At 42.8% G+C, this 19755-nt stretch overlaps 1 protein-coding gene across 1 annotated transcript; it reads right to left on the bottom strand.

Annotated features, from left to right (window-relative positions):
- Positions 1–11431: 11431 nt before the first annotated feature.
- KCNE1 (potassium voltage-gated channel subfamily E regulatory subunit 1) lies at positions 11432–19545 on the bottom strand. Its single transcript, XM_060235134.1, has 2 exons — positions 19340–19545; positions 11432–11965 (listed from the first exon to the last, which is right to left on the bottom strand). Exon 2 carries the CDS (start codon positions 11932–11934, stop codon positions 11557–11559), a length of 378 nt encoding a protein of 125 aa, XP_060091117.1. The 5' UTR covers positions 11935–11965; positions 19340–19545; the 3' UTR covers positions 11432–11556.
- Between the last annotated feature and the right edge of the window lie 210 nt (positions 19546–19755).

The raw sequence follows: 19755 nt of genomic DNA, 5'->3' as shown, positions 1-19755 counted from the left end.
CTGGAGAGCAGTTGTAATTATGAGTGATCTCCAGGCCTCACCTGGAGATTGGCAAAATTGGTTCCCTAGGAGGAAATGGCTGGTTTGGAGGTTGGAGTCTATGGCATTGTACCTGTCTGAGTTCTCACTCTTACTCAAACCCCATTCTCTCCAAACTCCACCCCCAAATCTCCAGAAATTCCCCAACCTGGAGTTGGCAACCCTATTTCCTTATCAGCCTACCTTTATCTGTCCCTCTGACTTCAGCTTTCCATTGCCTCCTCCCTCCCTGCAACCTCCACCTAGGAAAAGGACCGTCTTTCTCTGCAGTGGAGACCAAAACAGCTTACATCATTTTCCTCTCCCCTTTTTATTTGTATAACAACCCTGTGAGGTGGATTAAGTGGGAAGTATGTGGGTGATCCAAAATCACCCAGTCAACTTCCACAATAGGAATCTGGGTCTGACACCCTACTCTGAAACACCCTACTCTGAAACACCCTACTCTGAAACACCCTACTCTGAAATACTGACTGTCACATCACAGTGGCTGTCAAAGGGGGGCTGCTTCTGGACAGGAGCAAGCAGCCAGTCCTAGTTAAGTCATGCCAGTCAGATGGCATGAAGTCACCCAGAGGGCGCTACCAGGCCTAGGATAGGAAACCTCCAGGTGGAGGCTGAAGATCTCCTGTTATCACAACTGAACTCCATACAACAGATCTCTCTCCCCATCCTGGAGAAAATAATTGCTTTGGAAGGTGGGTCCCCAGCTGGGGCCTCTCCCTTCCCCAAAGTGTGGCTTCCATAGACTCCACTGCAAACTCTCCAGGAATTTTCCAACCTGGAACTGGCAATCGTAGTCAGGAGTGGCCCTAACGAGTTTTCCCTCAGAGGCCAAAATAGGCCTGAAAGGGCCTCCTCCCCCTGCCTTTTACTGAAAGAATCAAGTTGATTGGCTAGCAAGAGGCACTGAGGGGAAAGCGAAGGCAGCTTCCCCCGTGGCCCAGTCTTAAACACAGGACTCCATATTCTCTCTCTTTCTCTCTCTCTAGCTAGAAAAAACATCATTGTTCTGCTAGGAAGAGATGCCATTTTTTAATCTATGCCTCTCTGGCTATTTGGTTCTCCAGAGGAGGAGAGGGAGGAGACCACAGCCTATTGAAAGAAGGATTTCTGTGGCTATTTCCCTCCTTTTTCCTCCCTCAGCCAATCCAGAGTAGGCTTTATCTCCACTGCAAAGCAGCACCAACTGAGGGAAGGCTTTCTGTGGCAGTTCCCCCACCCTGTCAGCCAATCGTTCCTTCTTTCTCTCCTCTGTGAAGCAGTGCCTCAGTCTTCAGACAATGGAGTGCAACAGACCTTGAATGGCAGTTGGTGGGCCAATGGTTGATGCATACCCCTCAGCCAATGGGAGACCTGCATTTGGCCAGTGCACAAGGCTTTTATTATAGAGAGGATAATATTGTAAACAACAATAACAAAACCTGACAAGTTTTATTAATGTGACGGTGAAGAGGCTAGAAATGTTAGTATTAGAAATATTATTAAAGCTTACATTTACAGGGTGAACTTGGCAGTGAAAGAGTGTTCAGGATCAAAGGCAACCTCCAGGTGGTGGCTGGAGATCTGGAATTACAACTGATCTCCAGGCAATAGAGATCAGTTTTCCTGGAGAAAATGGCAGCTTTGGGAGTTAGACTCTATGGAATTATATCCCCATTGAGCTCCCTCCCTCTCCAAATTATGTCTTGACTAGGCTCTGCTCCCAAATCTCCAGGAATTTCCCAAGCCAGAGCTGGCAAGCCCTGTACAGTCTGCACTTCATTGTTGATGGAGATAAATAGGGTTCAACTTCCATGTTTAACCTGTTCTCTAGCTCTATAATATCTAAAATCTCTGAAAAGCATTTCAGAATGGCAACTGTAGCTAATAGATTGATCTGTCACTCCATCAGTCTTACACAGAAATTGAATCTTTACACTACAAACCTGGCAATTGTGCAGCCACAAAATTTGTTTTTAAAATTTCTATTTCAGTTTTAGACCACAGAATGGTTGCTAATCCCCAGTTGGGGACAGGGGATCCCCCAGTTTGAAGGCCCTCCCCCCACTTCAGGGTCATCAGAGAGTGGGGGGAGGTAAATGTCTGCTGGGCACTCCATTATACCCTATGGAGACCGGTTCCCATAGAGTATAATGGAAAATTGATCCATGGGTATCAGGGGCTTGGGGGGGCAGCTCTTTTTTGAGGTAGAGGCAAGAAATTTTCAGCATAGCATCTTGTATCTCCTCAAAATAGCCCCATATTTCAAACAGATCGGACCAGGGGGTCAATATTGGTCAATGGCAAAATTATTGGACCAATTATTTCCAAATGGAGGGAAGGCATTTAAAAGGTGTGTGGTCCCTTTAAATGCAATGGCTAGAATTCCCTTTGGAGTTCAGTAGTGCTTGTCACACCCTTGCTCCTGACTCCACCCCCAAAGTCTCCTGGCCTCACTTCCAAAGCCCCCAGATATTTCTTGAGTCAGACCTGGCAACCCTAAGTCTCCAGGGGTTAACATATTGTCCTTTGTCCAAGGAGGTTATGGCCCACACCTTTGTTTATATCTTTTTATCTGCACAAAACACCTGTGAAGTAAGACTAGCTTGAGGAATAATAGCTTCATCTTCAGGATTCAGGAGACTGGGAGTGCAAATTCAAACTAGAGTTCTCTTGTCTTTTTCCACAATATGAGGTTAATTTTGGGTCACAGTTTTCCAGTCAAAGTGCCAGAGTCTCCAGTAAAATTCAGTTCAGGTGTCACTCTTTATAGCAAATGCTTCTTTGAAGTAATTTGTCAAACAATAGCTTTGAAGAGGATTATTCTGCAGTTAGGCAAACAGAATGGAAGTCTTCTGCTCAATGAGTAAATTAATTAGCACTTAAAAAAAAAACAGCATACAGAAACAAGCAAGATTTCTTAGAAATATTATGCAAGCTACTTGCTAAATTAGTCATGGGCAACCAAGAGTGACGTGCTCTGCTTACTTTTGAGCCCCCCCCCCAATCCCCCATCACTCCCTGATCCCTGAGTAGTGTATGCTTGACCTGAGCAGACACAATGCATGACAAATTGTGATAACTCTTAGTGAATTCTAGACCTCTGGGCCTATGCTTCCTCATACCAGTTGCCTTTGTGTGGCATTGACAAGTAAAGAAGCCAGTGATTGAAAGTACACTGTACAAAAGTTTAAAGATTAACAGAATGTTCCAGCAAATGCTTTCATGGACCAAAGCCCACTTCTTTAGCAGCAAAGATGCAGATATTTTATGGAGGAAGTATGAAAAAGATAAACAAACAGCAGAAGCAAGGGACCATCAAAAGAGGGAGCTACGTGGTGAAATCTAACCACACACACAAAAATACAGAGACCATTTACAAGTTAAGTTAGTTAATACCTGTAATGGGCAGAGAGTTCCAGGTTTTGTTGTAGTGAAAAAGACATCCCAAGTCCTGGTTCAAGCCTGAAGGCATACAGGGTCAAACCTTAAAATGGATGCTATTTTAGCAGTTTCACACCTTTTGCTGCAGAGCAGTGATTTGAAGCTTAGCAGAAAAATGTCCTGCAAAACTGAAATGTTTTCCCACTGCTTTTTTGAATGCTGCAGTATTTAAGGGGTATAATAAATATTTAATGAGTGTTGAAACAAACAATGTGTCAGAATAACTGCTCCACCAATAATAAAATAATTACTGAAAGAAAAACCTGGTATTTCATCCACTAAGGAGGATTTCTTTGATTTAAACCAAAGTGCAACTTCTCTCACATAATTACCATCATTGTTATATGTCATAGTACAGATCACAATGACTTCTTCATGGGAGCAGACCAGTTACTTCATGATTTATAGCTTGTCATTCTATATTATTAAATCTTGCAGCTAATTGAATTGGTTCTGCTCCCTCCCCTTCCCCTGAATAATCTGAGCAGCCCCAAGTTGACCGTTAGCTTCAAGTCCTGCCAGCCAGTCACTTCAGTTGCCTACATGTTAACTAATGGGCAACAGGCATAAAATGAGTTTTTAAAGTTCTGCAAGTACATATGAACATATGAAGCTGCCTTATCAAACCCTCAGTCCATCAAAGTCAGTATTGTCTACTCAGACTGGCAGCGGCTCTCCAGGGTCTCAAGCTGAGGTTTTTTTCACGCCTACTTGCCTGGCCCCTTTTTTTTTCAATCGGAGATGCTGGGGATCGAACCTCCCCAGTTTTTCATTTGCCATGCACTGGTTGCATACCCCCTATTTCACAGTCAAGCATTATCAAGTAGCTTCTGAGCTGGGCAAAACAATTTTGCCATTAACCAATATTGGCTTGAGAGCTCCAGGGTTTGTTGTTGTTGTACTGCTGTTAAGCCTAGTTTGCATTACAAATGTTAGGGAAGGCTGATATTCTTGGGAACCATAACGTGCTGCAACTAGACAATTAAATAGGATGCAACTGGCCTGGGTAGTCTATGTAAAAGGGTGTTGATGAATTAATCTTGGCGAGCAGCCTGAAGCATCACTTAAATGTGGGAGAAAGAGACTCTCTGCTCTTCAGGGTTTGGTGAGACGCTGGGACAGGCACCATTTTACAGGAGGACTATTTCACCTAGGTAAGGGGTATTATGGGGACATGACTCAACATGACTTGTCTCAGCATACTTGATATGTGGCTGTGAGGAGTCATGAGCAGTTCTTCTAACTGTATTTAGGTTTAAAGCTCACATATACTTGGGATGTAATGTAAGTGGCAGGGGATGCCATCTCACCTGCCTTGCCTGTGCATAGGGAGTTAGCCAAGTTATTAGCTTTGTCTTTTGTATGTTAATTGTGAATGAAGTTGGAACAGGATTTACTCAATATAAATGTTTTACATATTTGCTGTGGTAAATGTTGATTTTCAAAGTGCCACTGGCCTCCTTGCTTTTAATATTTATATTACAGTGTTAACAGAGAATGCAATCCTCTGTTTGCATTCCTACATGCACACATAGGAAGATGTGAGCTCCCCCACTGGGTGCAGTGGAACTTGCTTCTGAGTCAAGACAATCATGCTATAAAAGCCTATATATGTGGCCAGATTTAGAAGTAAACCCTGTGTTGTTGTTGTTTTCCTGGAAATAAATTCAGTCATACTGAATCATACAGCAATTTTGTTGAGAGTTCTGAAGACAAACTGAAAATATACAGATGTAGGACATAAAAATGTGCAAAAATGGATTTTCTAGTGAACTGCTCCAGCCATCTAATTCTACAGAAGCTGCTAGTACTGAAGAGGGATCTTTTCCCAGTTACTGAATACAAATATAGTTATGAGATAAAGGTTAGAGAGAACAGCTCTAGGCTTGTCAGGTCCTCACTCTGAGATGTTGTTTAGATCTTTGAATGTTCTAAAGAGTGAACAAAGCTGCAGCTGATGTGTGCTGACTAGGATTGCCAGGAGGCCTGTAGAAAAATGCCATGTCCCTTTATTAGGGGCTTAATCTGTAGAAATGGGGCACTGAAGCTTTTGGTGACATTGTGAGATAAATAACATCACCTGGTAAATAACAACCTATCACATCTCTATTCAAGAGACAGGGGCATGTTATTCTCCAGGCAGCAACTCTAGTACTGACTTAACACAAAGTGAAGCAGGTGAGTATGAGGGAGAATGGATGCTTGCGGGGGGGGGGGGGGGGCGGCGGTGGACTCTATAGCATTGTACCCCTCTGAGGTTCTTGTCCTACCCAGGTTTCATCCTCAAATTTCCAGGAATTTCTCAACCTGGATCTGGCGCCCCTACCCCCCATCCCTCACCAGTGGCCGGGGGGGGGGGGGGGCTGGCAACTCTAGCTACAGCCCTCAAAACTTGCCCATCTCCAAATCCCATCCTCCCTAGAGTCCAGGTATTTTCCAAACTGGAGTTCACAGCTCTATAGGTCAGCTATATTCAGGTGAATGAGAACAGCTGATTGAGGGCCTCTTGACATCTTTACTTAAAAGCAGCTGTTGAGGAGTGTTGTTGATGATTGACAGGTGGACAACGTATGCTGTGACAGTCATGGTGATGGAAGGGTGTGTTGGCATCCCTGAGATGGGCAGAGTATGGGAAAGATGCACTTCTCCAGAGGGCATCTACAACCTAAAAGGAAAAGAGTTTACACTTCTTGATTTAACTTGTTTATTAATGTTTAACTTTTTAATGTTTAATGTTTATTAATCTTTAACTTGTTCATTAATGATTTGGAGTTGGAAGTAAGCAGTGAAGTGGCCAAGTTTGCAGATGACACTAAATTGTCCAGGGTGATGAGAACCAGAGAGGATTGTGAGGCACTCCAAAGGGATCTGTTGAGGCTGGGTGAGTGGGCGTCAACGTGGCAGATGAGGTTCAATGTGGCCAAGTGCAAAGTAATGCACATTGGGGCCAAGAATCCCAGCTACAAATACAAGTTGATGGGTTGTGAACTGGCAGAGACTGACCAAGAGAGAGATCTTGGGGTCATGGTAGATAACCCACTAAAAATGTCAAAACAGTGTGCGATTGCAATAAAAAAGGCCAACACCATGCTGGGAATTATTAGGAAGGGAATTGAAAACAAATCAGCCAGTATCATAATGCTCCTGTATAAATCGATGGTACTTTCTCATTTGGAATACTGAGTACAATTCTGGTCACTGCACCTCTAAAAGGATCTTATAGCATTGGAAAAAGTGCAGAAAAGGGCAACTGGAATGATTAAAGGTTTGGAACACTTTCCCTATGAAGAAAGGTTAAAACGCATGGGGCTCTTTAGCTTGGAGAAACGTCGACTGCGGGGTGACATGATAGAGGTTTACAAGATTATGCATGAGATGGAGAAAGTAGAGAAAGAAGTACTTTTATCCCTTTCTCACAATACAAGAACTCGTGGGCATTCGATAAAATTGCTGAGCAGTCAAATTAAAATGGATAAAAGGAAGTACTTCTTCACCCAAAGGGTGATTAACATGTGGAATTCACTGCCACAGGAGGTGGCAGTGGCTACAAGCACAGCCAGTTTCAAGAGGGGATTGGCTAAAGATATGGAGTAGAGGACCATCAGTGGCTTTTAGCCATAGTATGTGCGTGTGTGTGTGTGTATATATATGTATGTATATATGGGCCATTGGCCTGATCCAACATGACTTTTTTATGTTCTTATGATTGGAGGGTCCAAGTTCTAGGGGTAGGCTTGCCAATCCCCAGGTCCCAGCGGGGGTTCTTCCACTTTCCCAGTCTCCTTCCCACCCCCAGTCAGCTGGCCGGCGGGGGAAAGCCAGCATGTGATTTTTTTTCCCCTCCGGAGGCTCCAGTCTCCTATCGGAAAGGCTTCCTCTTGGGATGGGGTGTCTGTGTTACTTGGAAGAAGTTGGCTGCAACTCGTGAGTAGAGAAGCCAATCCCTCACTTCAGAGTCACCAGAAAATGGGGGTGGTGGAGGGGAGGAATGTCTGCTGAGCACTTCATTATTCCATATGTGGAGATCGATTCTCATAGGGTATAATGGGGAATTGATCTCGAGGTTTCGGGGCTCTGAGGGAGCTGTGTTTTCAGGTAGAGGTACCAAATTTTCAGTATAGTATCCAGTGCCTCTCCCCAAAGTACCCCCCAAGTTTCAAAACAATTGGACCAGGGGGTCCAATTCTATGAGCCCCAAAAGAAGGTGCCCTTATCCTTCATTATTTCCTATGCAATGGACATTTAAAAAGGTGTGCTGTCCCTTTAAATGTGATGGCCAGAACTCCCTTGGAGTTCAATTATGCTTGCCACACCCTTGTTCCTGGCTCCACCCCCAAAGTCTCCTGGCTCCACCCCCAAGTCCCCAGATATTTCTTGAATTGGACTTGGCAACCCTATCTAGTGGGCCTGAGGTCAAGGGCCTGGCCCCCAGATTGTCTAAGGCCTGATCTAAGGCCCTAAGAAGGGGTCTGAAAAGGGGAGCTGTTCCTTTGTTTGGGGGTTGTGCTTTTTTGGTGTGGTTTTGGGGGGAGCAGACTTGCTCATGTGTGTGTAGTGATGAGGGATAATAGAGGGGATTGATTCCAAAGGAGGCTTGCCAGTGTGTCCTGGGGTGGGGACACCATGCAACCAGCAAAGAAATGCCAGTAACATTTCTTTAATTTACTTTGCCATACCTAGAACCCCTCCTGAAGCTACCCTAAGTTTGTGCCTTGTAGTGATAAAATTGTTTAACTAAAGAGCTGCACACTTCCTTACTCAGAACCTTAAACTTGGTAGTGCTAACAATATGTGGCCCTTTAGTGCCAGCCAACACTAAGAGGGGGACAGATTTTACCCTGTGGTGGTGGCAGACTTTCAGAGTGGGCAGTTAATGACTTTCTGCCCCTGCTTTGTGACTGGGCTGCAAGCTGGCAGGTGGAGTCTGGGGAGAAAGCACCCTAGTATTCAGGGCCTTTTTTTGTAACAGGAACTCCTTTGCATATTAGGCCACACACCCCTAATGTAGCCAATCCTCCAAGAGCTTACAAGACTCTTAGTATGGGGCCTACTGTAAGCTCCAGGAGGATTGGCTACATCAGGGGTGTGTGGCCTAATATGCAAAGGAATTCCTGCTGCAAAAAAAAGCCCTGCATAGTATTTATAGGCTGGCAAGGCTGTCCTGCTGTAGGGATATCAGAGAGAAAATGGTAGCCTTGTTAAATTCAGAGCTGAACTGGGAAATCTTTATTTATGCATGAGTGGGTCTATATTTTTACAAGCCAGGATATGAGGGGAAATGGAGTTAAATCCTGTCCCCTCCTCTGTGTCATCTTGCTGCACTACACTGTTTGAGGCATGTTTCTCCCAGCCTAGCTCTGATATGGAAAATGAGATGTATTGGAAGATGATGGCTGAAATCAAGGAGGTGCAGTGAGGGAAGGCAGAGACAGAGTTTAGCTGCCTTTGTTCATGTGCTCTATTTTTAACCCTTTTCCCACTGTCCACTTAAGGATCCTGGGAAAGTAGGAAGATCTCACAACCCAAGTTTCCATATTTGTTTTCCACAAGGAAGAATGACAATCTCTTCAGGAAATGAGGGTTCTCTATTCTGTGCCTCTGCAGTTTGACAAGAAGAGGTACAGTCCCTGACAATTTCATTGTAACTGGGTAGGGAGAAATGTTATATCTAGAAATGTGTTTCCCCCTGAAACCAAAAGAAGCAAATACAAAATAGATTAATTACTACTGACTTTAGATACATATATCTTTAAAAGTGAAAGATAAAAAACTAATTTAAGATCTGAGCACAGGAATAGAGTGGTTGAAATATCATAAAGTTCAAATGTGATAATGTGGGGGGGGGGGCTTCTGCCCACATATAGTGCATTTTAAAAGTAGCAGTAGGAGTGAAGGAAGAAATTACCAGTTCTGAACCATTCAAAATATACCCCCTTATTGTAAGACTGAGAAAGCCAGGGGAGGAAGCCTCTTACACCAAGTGCAGTACAACAGAAATATGAGACAAATGAAACAACAGTTTGTGAGGAACACTTTATTAATTTTGAAAAAAAAGGTGTATTCTGTAAAGGAGAATTACAATAATAACGATTGTATTGTACAATCACATTCTCAAATCCAAGGTGGCCAACATTAAACAACAGCTTGATTGACAGACATTAGCAGATGATAATGCTTAGCTACATGCCATGAAAAGCTTCAGAGGCTGATTTCTGCAGAGTAAGCTTCAGTTAAAAGCGTACACACAAACTAAGCTGTTTTTTTCTCAGTTAGGAACCTCATATTATGCTCTTTTATAATGGACTCATCTCCACTGAACCCCTTAATATCATTAGAAATTCCTCTATAGAGGAAATAGTATTGAGATGGAATCATCCCCATTTAAAAATAAATAAATGGTTGGCTTAAAATAATGCATAAGTTATATAATAACTAGAAATTATTGCTATCTTCAGTGGAAAATATTAAAATAAAAGGAAACCCATCCCCCCCCACCCCCACACTGTTGTGTACTACAGTAATCAGTCTTCTGCGCCTAAAAGAAGACTGGCCAGTATCTGGAAGCTTAAATGATATGGGTGCAGTTTGCATGTTGCGGATTTCACACAACATTTTTCTTGGATTTTAATAGCTGAGGACTGCAATATATGTTAAATTGAATGTAAACTATAAAATGTTTAGGATTTAAACTTTAAAAGTGTTGCATTACCATCTAACTAATAGCATAAGAATCAGGTGGCAAAATATTTCTGTGAAGAAAAAGTACCAAAATTAAATAAATATAACATATCTTTCCAACTAGCACTGAGCAACTGTGACATTAGAGGAATCTGTCAGGGGAAAAAATTAGAAAAGAAGCAAGGTTTTATGGTAAGCTATTAAAAAACGAGAGCATAAAGAACAGAAATCTTTCTCTAGGGTGAAGATTTCATCATATACTTTCAATTGCTCTAGTGTGCCATCTGCTGATATGTTTTATTTAGTACCTTCATATTACTAGCAGGACATGTATGCACGTCCACACTAGTCAGCCTTTTAATTTATCTTTTATAGAACTTGCTTTAAAGTTGCACAATCACTCATAGCATTTCCTAGTTATTGTCCAAGTGAATACTTTCCCTAGACATCAATCTGGCATGGTATAAGACATCCTAGAAATCGATCTGGCCTGTAGTACACAAAGAAATTATTTGACCAGTATTGCATTAAATTAACTTAGTCTTCCATCATCCCCCAGGAAACTGATTGACAACAGGCTAGATATCTGACCTATGTGAGATCAAACCCTAATCTTTGTCCTGTTATGAAATTCATTAAGGCTTAAATCAGGTTTAAAAGTGCCCACAAGGAGGCTTACTCCACATTTTTGCTTCAAGGAAGGCTAAGGTAGAAATGGCATATAGCCTGCAGAAGTCTCCTGAAGAGATACAGTCTGATACCCAAGCTAGAAAGAACAGCATTCTTACAAATGCAGCTACCCAAAGTACATTGGATTACATATGCTGAAAATGTACTTTTCTCTCTGTGGCTATATCTGACAGACAAGATGGATTCAGACATGAAACAGCCTAAGAACAAACTGTACTGTGCGGTTCCTGTGGCACTAGCAGCTCCACAAAGGCTGGCTGAGACAGAACAGAGCAGCAGCACTGGGGTTGGCATAGTCCAGCGGTGGCCAACGGTAGCTCTCCAGATGTTTTTTGCCTACAATGCCCATCAGCCCCAGCCATTGGCTATGCTGGCTGGGGCTGATGGGAGTTGTAGGCAAAAAACATCTGGAGAGCTACTGTTGGCACCCCTGGCATAGTCAGTTACCAGTGGCCCTCCAAGGCAGTGTCCCCCCCCCCCAACTTTTCAGGTAGGTTAAGGATCAGTCCGTCTCGGCTGACAAAGTGGGCTCAAGATGTCTTTTTTGCTACAACAAACTATCACAGCTAACCACCCCACTTTGGAATTTGTTCTATGTTTGGCTGCTCTTCTGAAAGACTGGTGTTTTTCTGTCATTTTGCTATTCATGAATGCAATCTAAGAGCTTTCCTTCACACTCATGGAAGATCCAGCACAACACTAGTCCCATTAACTGGCCATTAGTTATGAAGGCTTCACTTCAGGAATATGACTGGTAGGTTGCTCTACAGCAAGAGGGTTTTCAAACACACAGCACAATCTGTAGTTTTCCGCCACCCTGGCGTGCAGGTCAGCCTTGTCCTTCTTACGCCAAATGTCGGTGGCAATGTACACATTGTAGGGGTCATTTGAATGTTCAAGCTTTTTAGAACGGATGTAGCTAAGCATTACTCCTAAGGTGAAGAAGCCAAAGATTCCAAGCAATAACAGAATATACACCACTTCCTGATGGTGACTTGGTGCCATAGGTGGTGGCCTAGAACTGCTTGTTTGGTCTATGTACTCTTTTACCAGTTTGGAAAGGATTATGCTTAGATCTGTGTTATTGGACACCATTGCCATTTTTTCCGGAGGATGTAACAGCTTCTGGTTCCTAGACAGAGTTGGGGGGGAAAAAACACTTTAAATCAGAACACAGAAATAATTATATTCAAATATTGAAGCTGACATTCTCTACATAAAAAGTGATGGAAATGAATGAGGCTGATTTTGGGTTGGGGTATATTGTTAAAGGCCTACTGAGTGGAATCATGAGAAACTTTGACCGTATAACTATAGACCTTGCTTACTGTCTGTATTTGCAGTGGAACACATTCTACATGTAACAACTGGTGACTTTATCACTTATATTTTTCCTTTTTTTGTCTGGACACAATAAGCACATTAACTCTCTTTGTCATGTTTAATACTTATGCCTTGTTTCAGATTTCTTCAATCCTTGTCCCATTACATTGTTTATTAGATGTCTCCTCATTCTAGTGATTGTATGGATTTACATTACATAATCTGCCTTGAGTCTCAGTGAGAACATAAACAAATATACATTAGGGTTGCCAGACTGCTGTTCTGGCCAGGGGATCCCCTGGTCTTGGGGCTCCTATCTGCTGACCCCCAGCTGGTTGGTGGGGGAAATCCTATCCCCAGACAGGGACAACATTGTGTGATGTCCCTGATGCGATGATGTCACTTGGAAGTGATGTCATTGTGTTGCTGACATTGCATGACGATGCTCTGGGATTGGGGCAAATGTTATGGCTTTATAGAGCATCGTGCGTGATGTCAGCAATGCGATAACCTAACTTCCTAATGACATCATTGTGCCCTCCACACTTTGCATGCATGGCAAAAGACTCCCAGACTGGGTCCAGAATCCCCCCACTGCCTATGAGGTAGGATTCAGCAAACCTAACAAACATGTAGTCTGCAGGAATTAGTGCTAGAGTACGTTTTGCCTATAGAAGATCCCAAACTCATTTCCGGGCATATTTCATTAATGGATCTTAGGTAATGGGTATTGGGTAAGACCTTTCTCTAGCTGATATCCTGGAGAGCCACTGCCTGTCCAGAGCAGATAATACTGAGCTAGCTGGATTGTGAAAAGTTACTTTATTTGCATCCAATCTAGGGATCTACGTGGACTCAACACTTGGAGAGCTAAGGCCTCAGTAGCTGAATGCAGCTGTGGAGTCAACCTATTAGGCTCTGCTGAGCAGTCTCTCTAAAAGACATCTCTTGTAGTAGAACTGAGAGAGGACTCCTTTGAGTTATTTAAAATAAAGCATAACTTTTTAATTAGGTAATAACTTGATAAATATAAACAGGTGCAAATCAGTTCTACAGGTAAAAACCCCATGGATTAAAAATCAGATCTCCTAAGATTTCTCAAATTTAACTAAATACATAACCATTACAATTCTCTAAGATTAAGGCAGATCTTGTTTTAAGATGATTAGAGTGGAAACACAGCACACAAAATATGCTTACTCAATATAAGTCTGCTCTGATTGGAACTCGCTGGTAGGAAGCCTGATGAGATCCTTACATTACACTTTTTATAGAAATAGTGATGGGGACAGAAATAGATCTCAGAAGGTAGAGCAAAGTGCTGAGCAAAACCAGAGCAGGGCCTCTGAAGATTACCATACTGGTTCATAAGAGAGTTTGTAAGATGTTTAAGGTACGCAGGTCCCAAGTCATATAGGGCTTCAAAGATCAACTCCTTGAATTGTGCCTGGAAACAAAGTGGGAAGCAGTGTAGATGTACTAAGACAGGAGTAATATGGTTCTTATGACCCAGTCTAGACCCGGTTGCAGCATTCTGCACCAATTGAAATTTCTGAACACCTTTCACTGACAGCCCCATGTAGTGTACATTGCAGTAATCTAATCTAGTCATAACCAGGGCATGCATCATAGTAATCAGATCTTTTCTGTCTAGGAAAGGCCAAATCTGGCTAATCAGTCAAAGCTAGTAAAAGGCACTCCTGGCCTCAGTTGCCATCTGCTTATCCAGCAGTAAACCTTGGTCCGAGAGAACCCCTGAAACTACAAACCTGTTCCTTCCACGGAAGTGCAACCCCTTCCATAATAGGTGATACCTTAATTTTTCTGGGTCAGACCTCCCACTCATCAACAACACTTCTTTCTTGTTGAGATTATTCTTCAGTTTATTAGCCAACATCGACTCCATAACTACCTCCAGGTACAGGTTGAGGGTTTCTAGAGCTTCCCTGGCATCAGCTGGAAGTGTGAGGAAGAGGTGTCATATGCTAAGTCTTCCTAGAAGTGATGCCAGTCCTCTCTAAGGATCATCAAATTTTATGGGTTTCCTAGAGAGGCACTTCTGGGTTTTCCTGAAAGTGACATCACACTGTCACTAAAAGATCCCAGTGTTTCAGACCTGTTGTTTTCCAGGATGGGCCTGGCAACCGTAACATGAACTTGGTCAGCTTCCACCTGTTGATCACCTTGGTCAAGAATGGAACATATGGCACTGACATAGTTATTGAAATTTCCTTGGTCCAGGGTAGGATTCTTAAGTAGTGGATGCACCGCAGCCTGCTTCAAAGCTAGAGTGACCAACCATTCTATCGAAGAAGCATAAACTACCTCTCTCACCCAGTCAACTATCCTCCACCACAGCATATTTAAATAATCAGGAAGGGCAAGCATTGTAACAAGCAGGTGGTAGGCCTCAAATCTCCAAGGACCTTGTCCACATTCTTAGACTGAATAAACTGAAATGTATTCCCCAAAACTGGACAAGTAGGCATCCTGGTACCATCCAATCCTGTCATTGCTAATGTGAAGTTCAAGTCAGAACAGATTTGAGAGATTTTATCTGCAAAGTGCTGAGCAAAATGGTCACAGCATACCACTGAGTAGGCTACTTCTCCTACTTCTGACCACTCAGAATGGCTCTGTTGGCCTACACTGTGCAGATGCAACAATGGAGGAAAACTAGGGTTGCCAGGTCTAATTCAAGAAATATCTGGGGACTTTGGGGATGGAGCCAGGAGACTTTGTGGTTGGAGTCAGGAACAAGGTTATGACAAGCACAACTGAATTCCAAACGAAGTTTTGGCCATCACACTTAAAGGGATCATGCTCCTTTTAAAAGCCTTCCCTCCTCCCTCCATTAGAAATAATGAAGGATAGGGGCACATTCTTCTGGGGCTCATAGAATTGGACCCTGGCCCAATCCTTTTGAAATTTGGGGGGTGTTTTGAGGAGAGGCATCAGATCCTATGCTGAAAATTTGGTGCCTCTACCTCAAAAAACAGCCCCCCAGAGCCCCAGATACCTGTGGATCAATTCTCCATTATACCCGATGGGAATCAGTCTCCATAGGAATGTCTGCACCCAGCAGACATCCCCCCCACATTTTGATGACTCTGAAGCAAGGGGACTCTGATGACTCTGAACTGGGGGATCCCCTCCCCCCATCTGGAAATTAGCACCCCTAATCGTTTGATTTTCTAGTCTCAGGAAAATTCCACATAGGTCATTTGCCCCCAGTTCAATGCTGTTGGGAAGTGTTTTTTTTCTATTTTGTCACAGTATCATAGGGTTGCGAGGCCTGATGTCCACATCAGTGGGGGGTGGGAGGGAACTTTCTGGGAGCAAGGCAGAGTGATGAGATGCACTGATGTCATGCTGAAGTGACATCTTCATATCATTCTTGCATCCCAAAACTGCTAACTTTCCCAAAAGTATCATGTGTCACCTGAATGCTCGCTAAAGATCCTTCCTCTTCAGTGGGAAAAGCCATATATTTATCAGTTGAACGCATGGAATCCCTTTCCTCTGAACAATATGAAACACTTTTCTCATTTCCTGCTGGCTCAGTTCACTCACTCTTCCCCCTCCCAGAGAGACCACATAGACAAGAAATAGGTCCTCATTTAGGTCAAAATATGTTCACAACCCACCATCAGTGTAGTCAAGTTTATGATGGCTGGCATACGGAAACCAATCACAGGCTGTGGATGAGAGAGTGCTTGTGTTAATTTGGTGGCAAAGCAGTCTGAACCAAGGGAATTCAGCCTGGGGGGTGGGACACGGTAGATTAGTGGGCAATAAGCAGGGACTTAAAAGGATCCCAATGCTGAGATGAGCAATGCAGCACATAACCAGGAAGTAGAACCTCCATAGGTTCTAATGCCACTAGGACTCCATAGGTCCTAATGCCATTTCTTAGCATGTGTGGGAGAGTGTAAGGACTGTTGTAAGACCACATGGGCACTCCAATTCTAATTCTCTGGAAGCCTGCTCATTTTTTAAAATGGTGGGGAGATACTAGTATGCATGCCTAGGACATTTCTGCATGATAATCAGTGCATTGGGGATGTTATGTGGTGACATCACCGTTTGAGGGTGGGGTCCCCCCGCCAGCAGGCTGGGGGTGGGCAAAAGCTCTCAAAACCAGGGGATCTCTGGTACATGGTTTTGGGAAATATTGCAGAAAAAAACCCTGGATGACAGACAAGTAAGTTTGGAAAATTCAGATTTTCTAGCTCACTTGGCAGCCATGGCTTTGCCCTGTTTTTTTAAGAGCAATAGAATATCATTATATTGATATACTGTTAAAGCAATATTGCGCTAGGTTCTCTGAACTTTTTAAGAAAGCGAATCTCTGCCCCCTTTCCATTGCAGTGATGTGAAGAGAAAGATGTAGCTCTGCAAAGGAAGAAGCTAGAGACTTATCTGAGAAGGGCAACTAGAATGATTAAAGGGCTGGAGCACTTTCCCTATGACGAAAGGTTGAAACGCTTGGGACTCTTTAGCTTGGAGAAACGTCAACTGCGGGGTGACATGACAGAGGTTTACAAGATAATGCATGGGATGGAGAAAGTAGAGAAAGAAGTACTTTTCTCCCTTTCTCACAATACAAGAACTCGTGGGCATTCGATGAAATTGCTGAGCAGACAGGTTAAAACTGATAAAAGGAAGTACTTCTTCACCCAAAGGGTGATTACCATGTGGAATTCACTGCCACAGGAGGTGGTGGCGGCCACAAGTATAGCCACCTTCAAGAAGGGTTTAGATAAAAATATGGAGCAGAGGTCCATCAGTGGCTATTAGCCACACTGTATGTGTGTATATAAAATTTTTTGCCACTGTGTGACACAGAGTGTTGGACTTGATGGGCCGTTGGCCTGATCCAACATGGCTTCTCTTATGTTCTTATGTTCTGTTACATGTTTTTATAACTTTATATTGATACAACGATATTCATTTACTGATTTAAAAAAAAATGAAAAAGCCTGAGAGGCCCAGGGGAGATGCCCTAGGAGTTGCTGGAAACTGCATGGCATGATGATACTTCTGAGTTTACAAGACTGGAAGTGATGTCATGCTGTTGCGCTGACGTCTGTGTCCTCATCACTATTTCCTGCAGGGTCCCATCCATCAGTTGACAACCCTAAGTCCATAGTACATGTCAGAAAAACAAAGCATTTGCTCTACAGAATCTTTGTGATTATATGCATTTGTGACCAGGAACATGGCAAGGCGGAAAAAGCTGTATTTGGTCTGCGGTCAGTTGGAGTTGGAGATATAATAATGGTGTGTGGTATGGAAAATACATTTTTGTTAGTGGTTTCCTGGGTGGAGATTATGTGGCTCAGTAAGTGGGTTCAGCTTCCAAATAATTCCATAGTATTGCAACATTCACACACCACACTAGAATGCCTTTGCCCACAGGATTATATTCTATTACTAATGGGTTTTTTAGCCACTGATCATAACAGGGGAAATATTGCTTGTTATTTAAGGGATCTTATTGTTTGTGTTGCATGTAAAGTGTGAATATTTTTCTTTTGTATATTTTTCATTCCTAGGACAAAAAGAGAATGTGCTTGATTTTAATATAATGGAACCCTTAACAGAATGGATTTTACTTTATTTTATGGGAGTCAATACAAATTTGTGGATTTACATCAGCTTTGAACATGAAGCATTTCTGCTATCACATGCCTAAAAATCTATGCTGTTACCATATCTAACTGTATCCACTGCACGTTACTAGTATAAACACTCCCACATAATGTTTGATGATTATAACATTGCACACTTAGTTGTACTGAAGTGACCTACACATGCACAAGCAATTCCTGGAAACTAACTACTTTAGGGGGCATTATGGTACCATAGCCATGTTCACAATTTGCAATGAATGCTGTTACAATCTACATACAGTCTACACTTGATATTTTTTAGATGCACGTACAGCTAAACATGTGATTAAACCCTCCACATTTATCAAGGTACTGGTCCTCATTTTCTTTTGCAATGTAAGGTGCACTGGTCCTTTCTTACAAACAGATGTATATGCATATATGTAGGGCCTTCACTGTTGCACGTGAATAGGGCTACTGTTTTTCATTGATCAGAGAGTACGACAATAGTCATTCTCATGTTGGATAGAAGAGAGATGTGGCCTCACAAATTTATTTTTGTGCATGCTTTCTTAATAAAAAATGAATGGTTTTTAAAAAAAACAGTCCTCATACCTGTAGCCTTTTCCCCATAGATATACTAAGGATATCCTTGAATTAGTATTGTGGTATTCACATGGAAATGAACAGTGAATTAAAAATATTATATCTAGCGTTTGTCTAAGAAGCACATTTTTAAATTTTCACTTCTTTCTGGACATTTATAGAACATTTGTAGGTATAGAATCATATAGTTGGAAGGGACCTCCAGGGTCATGTAATTTAACACCACACACAATGCTGGAAATTCACAAGTACCTCCCCCCTATACACCCCCCGCAGTGACCCCTGGCAAAAAAGAAAAAAAACCCCTCCAGGATCCCTAACTGAACTGGCGTGGGGGAAAATTGCTGCCTGACCCCACAGTGGTAAACAGCATTTCCCTGGGCATGTAAAAAGGAACCATGAGAACTTAGCACTGATGTGACCCTTCCTGCCCTCTTTCACATGAACTGCCTAAGTGGATTTATTATGTTACTATATCAATTTGGGGGGAAAATTAAAAAGTGAGGCACATCCATACACACATACAATATACTAAATAGTAAAAAATGTTTGCATCATTCAGTATCCTATATTGCTTTGTAACTTCGTAGCTACAAACTTCCTCTAAACCATTTACTTCCATATTGAGATACATTGAATTTACATTCAGTACATGGGCAGAAATCCTCTACAGGCAATGTGGGGAAATGGCAAACATTTCAAATATTCATTCCCTGGTTCTTTCAGATCCTGCTTTTAGCAAGAACATTTCTTCCCACTCTTCGATTTTGCTTTACCATACAAACCTGCATAACACGAGAGCACACACACAGAGCTGAACAGATGCCCGCCGTTACTTTGGGTGCAGCCAAGTAGAGAAGGGTGTCTGTTTCCAGTCAACTAGCAGACTTTAAGCAATTGTAAGAGCTTATCTTGAACAGCACAAAAGCCTGGCAAGCAAACAGGAAAACATGCAAACTCACCAAGCTGTGCGAAGGAGGGAGCCTGCAGCCTGTATGCTGTGAGTCAGGCTCACACTCTGAGTCTGGCTGGGAGGAAGCCTGTGTGTTGGGAGTCAACCTCACACCTCTTGTTTGTTGGGAAGGAGCCTGTCATCTGGGCACGAGGAGCTAGCCTCATGTTATAAATGGCTGGGGGAGGGAGCCTGGAAGCAGCTGGTGAGGTAGCTTGCCACAGAGGCAGGTGACCCAGAGACACAGACTTCCAGGTGTAGAAAGGATCCTCAGCAACCCAAACAAGCTGGGAAGTGTGTCATGAGAGGTTATCGCACATGTACTACCAAACTATTCTATGCATTTTCTTCCTTCATCACTCTCAGCAACACCACTGAATATTTATTTTGGCTTTTATGAAAGATATATTTCACACAGCCAGGATT

This window comes from Heteronotia binoei, chromosome 3, assembly GCF_032191835.1.
Source record: "Heteronotia binoei isolate CCM8104 ecotype False Entrance Well chromosome 3, APGP_CSIRO_Hbin_v1, whole genome shotgun sequence".
In the NCBI taxonomy this organism is placed as follows: domain Eukaryota; kingdom Metazoa; phylum Chordata; class Lepidosauria; order Squamata; family Gekkonidae; genus Heteronotia; species Heteronotia binoei.
This window is presented reverse-complemented; position numbering and strand designations above follow the sequence as displayed.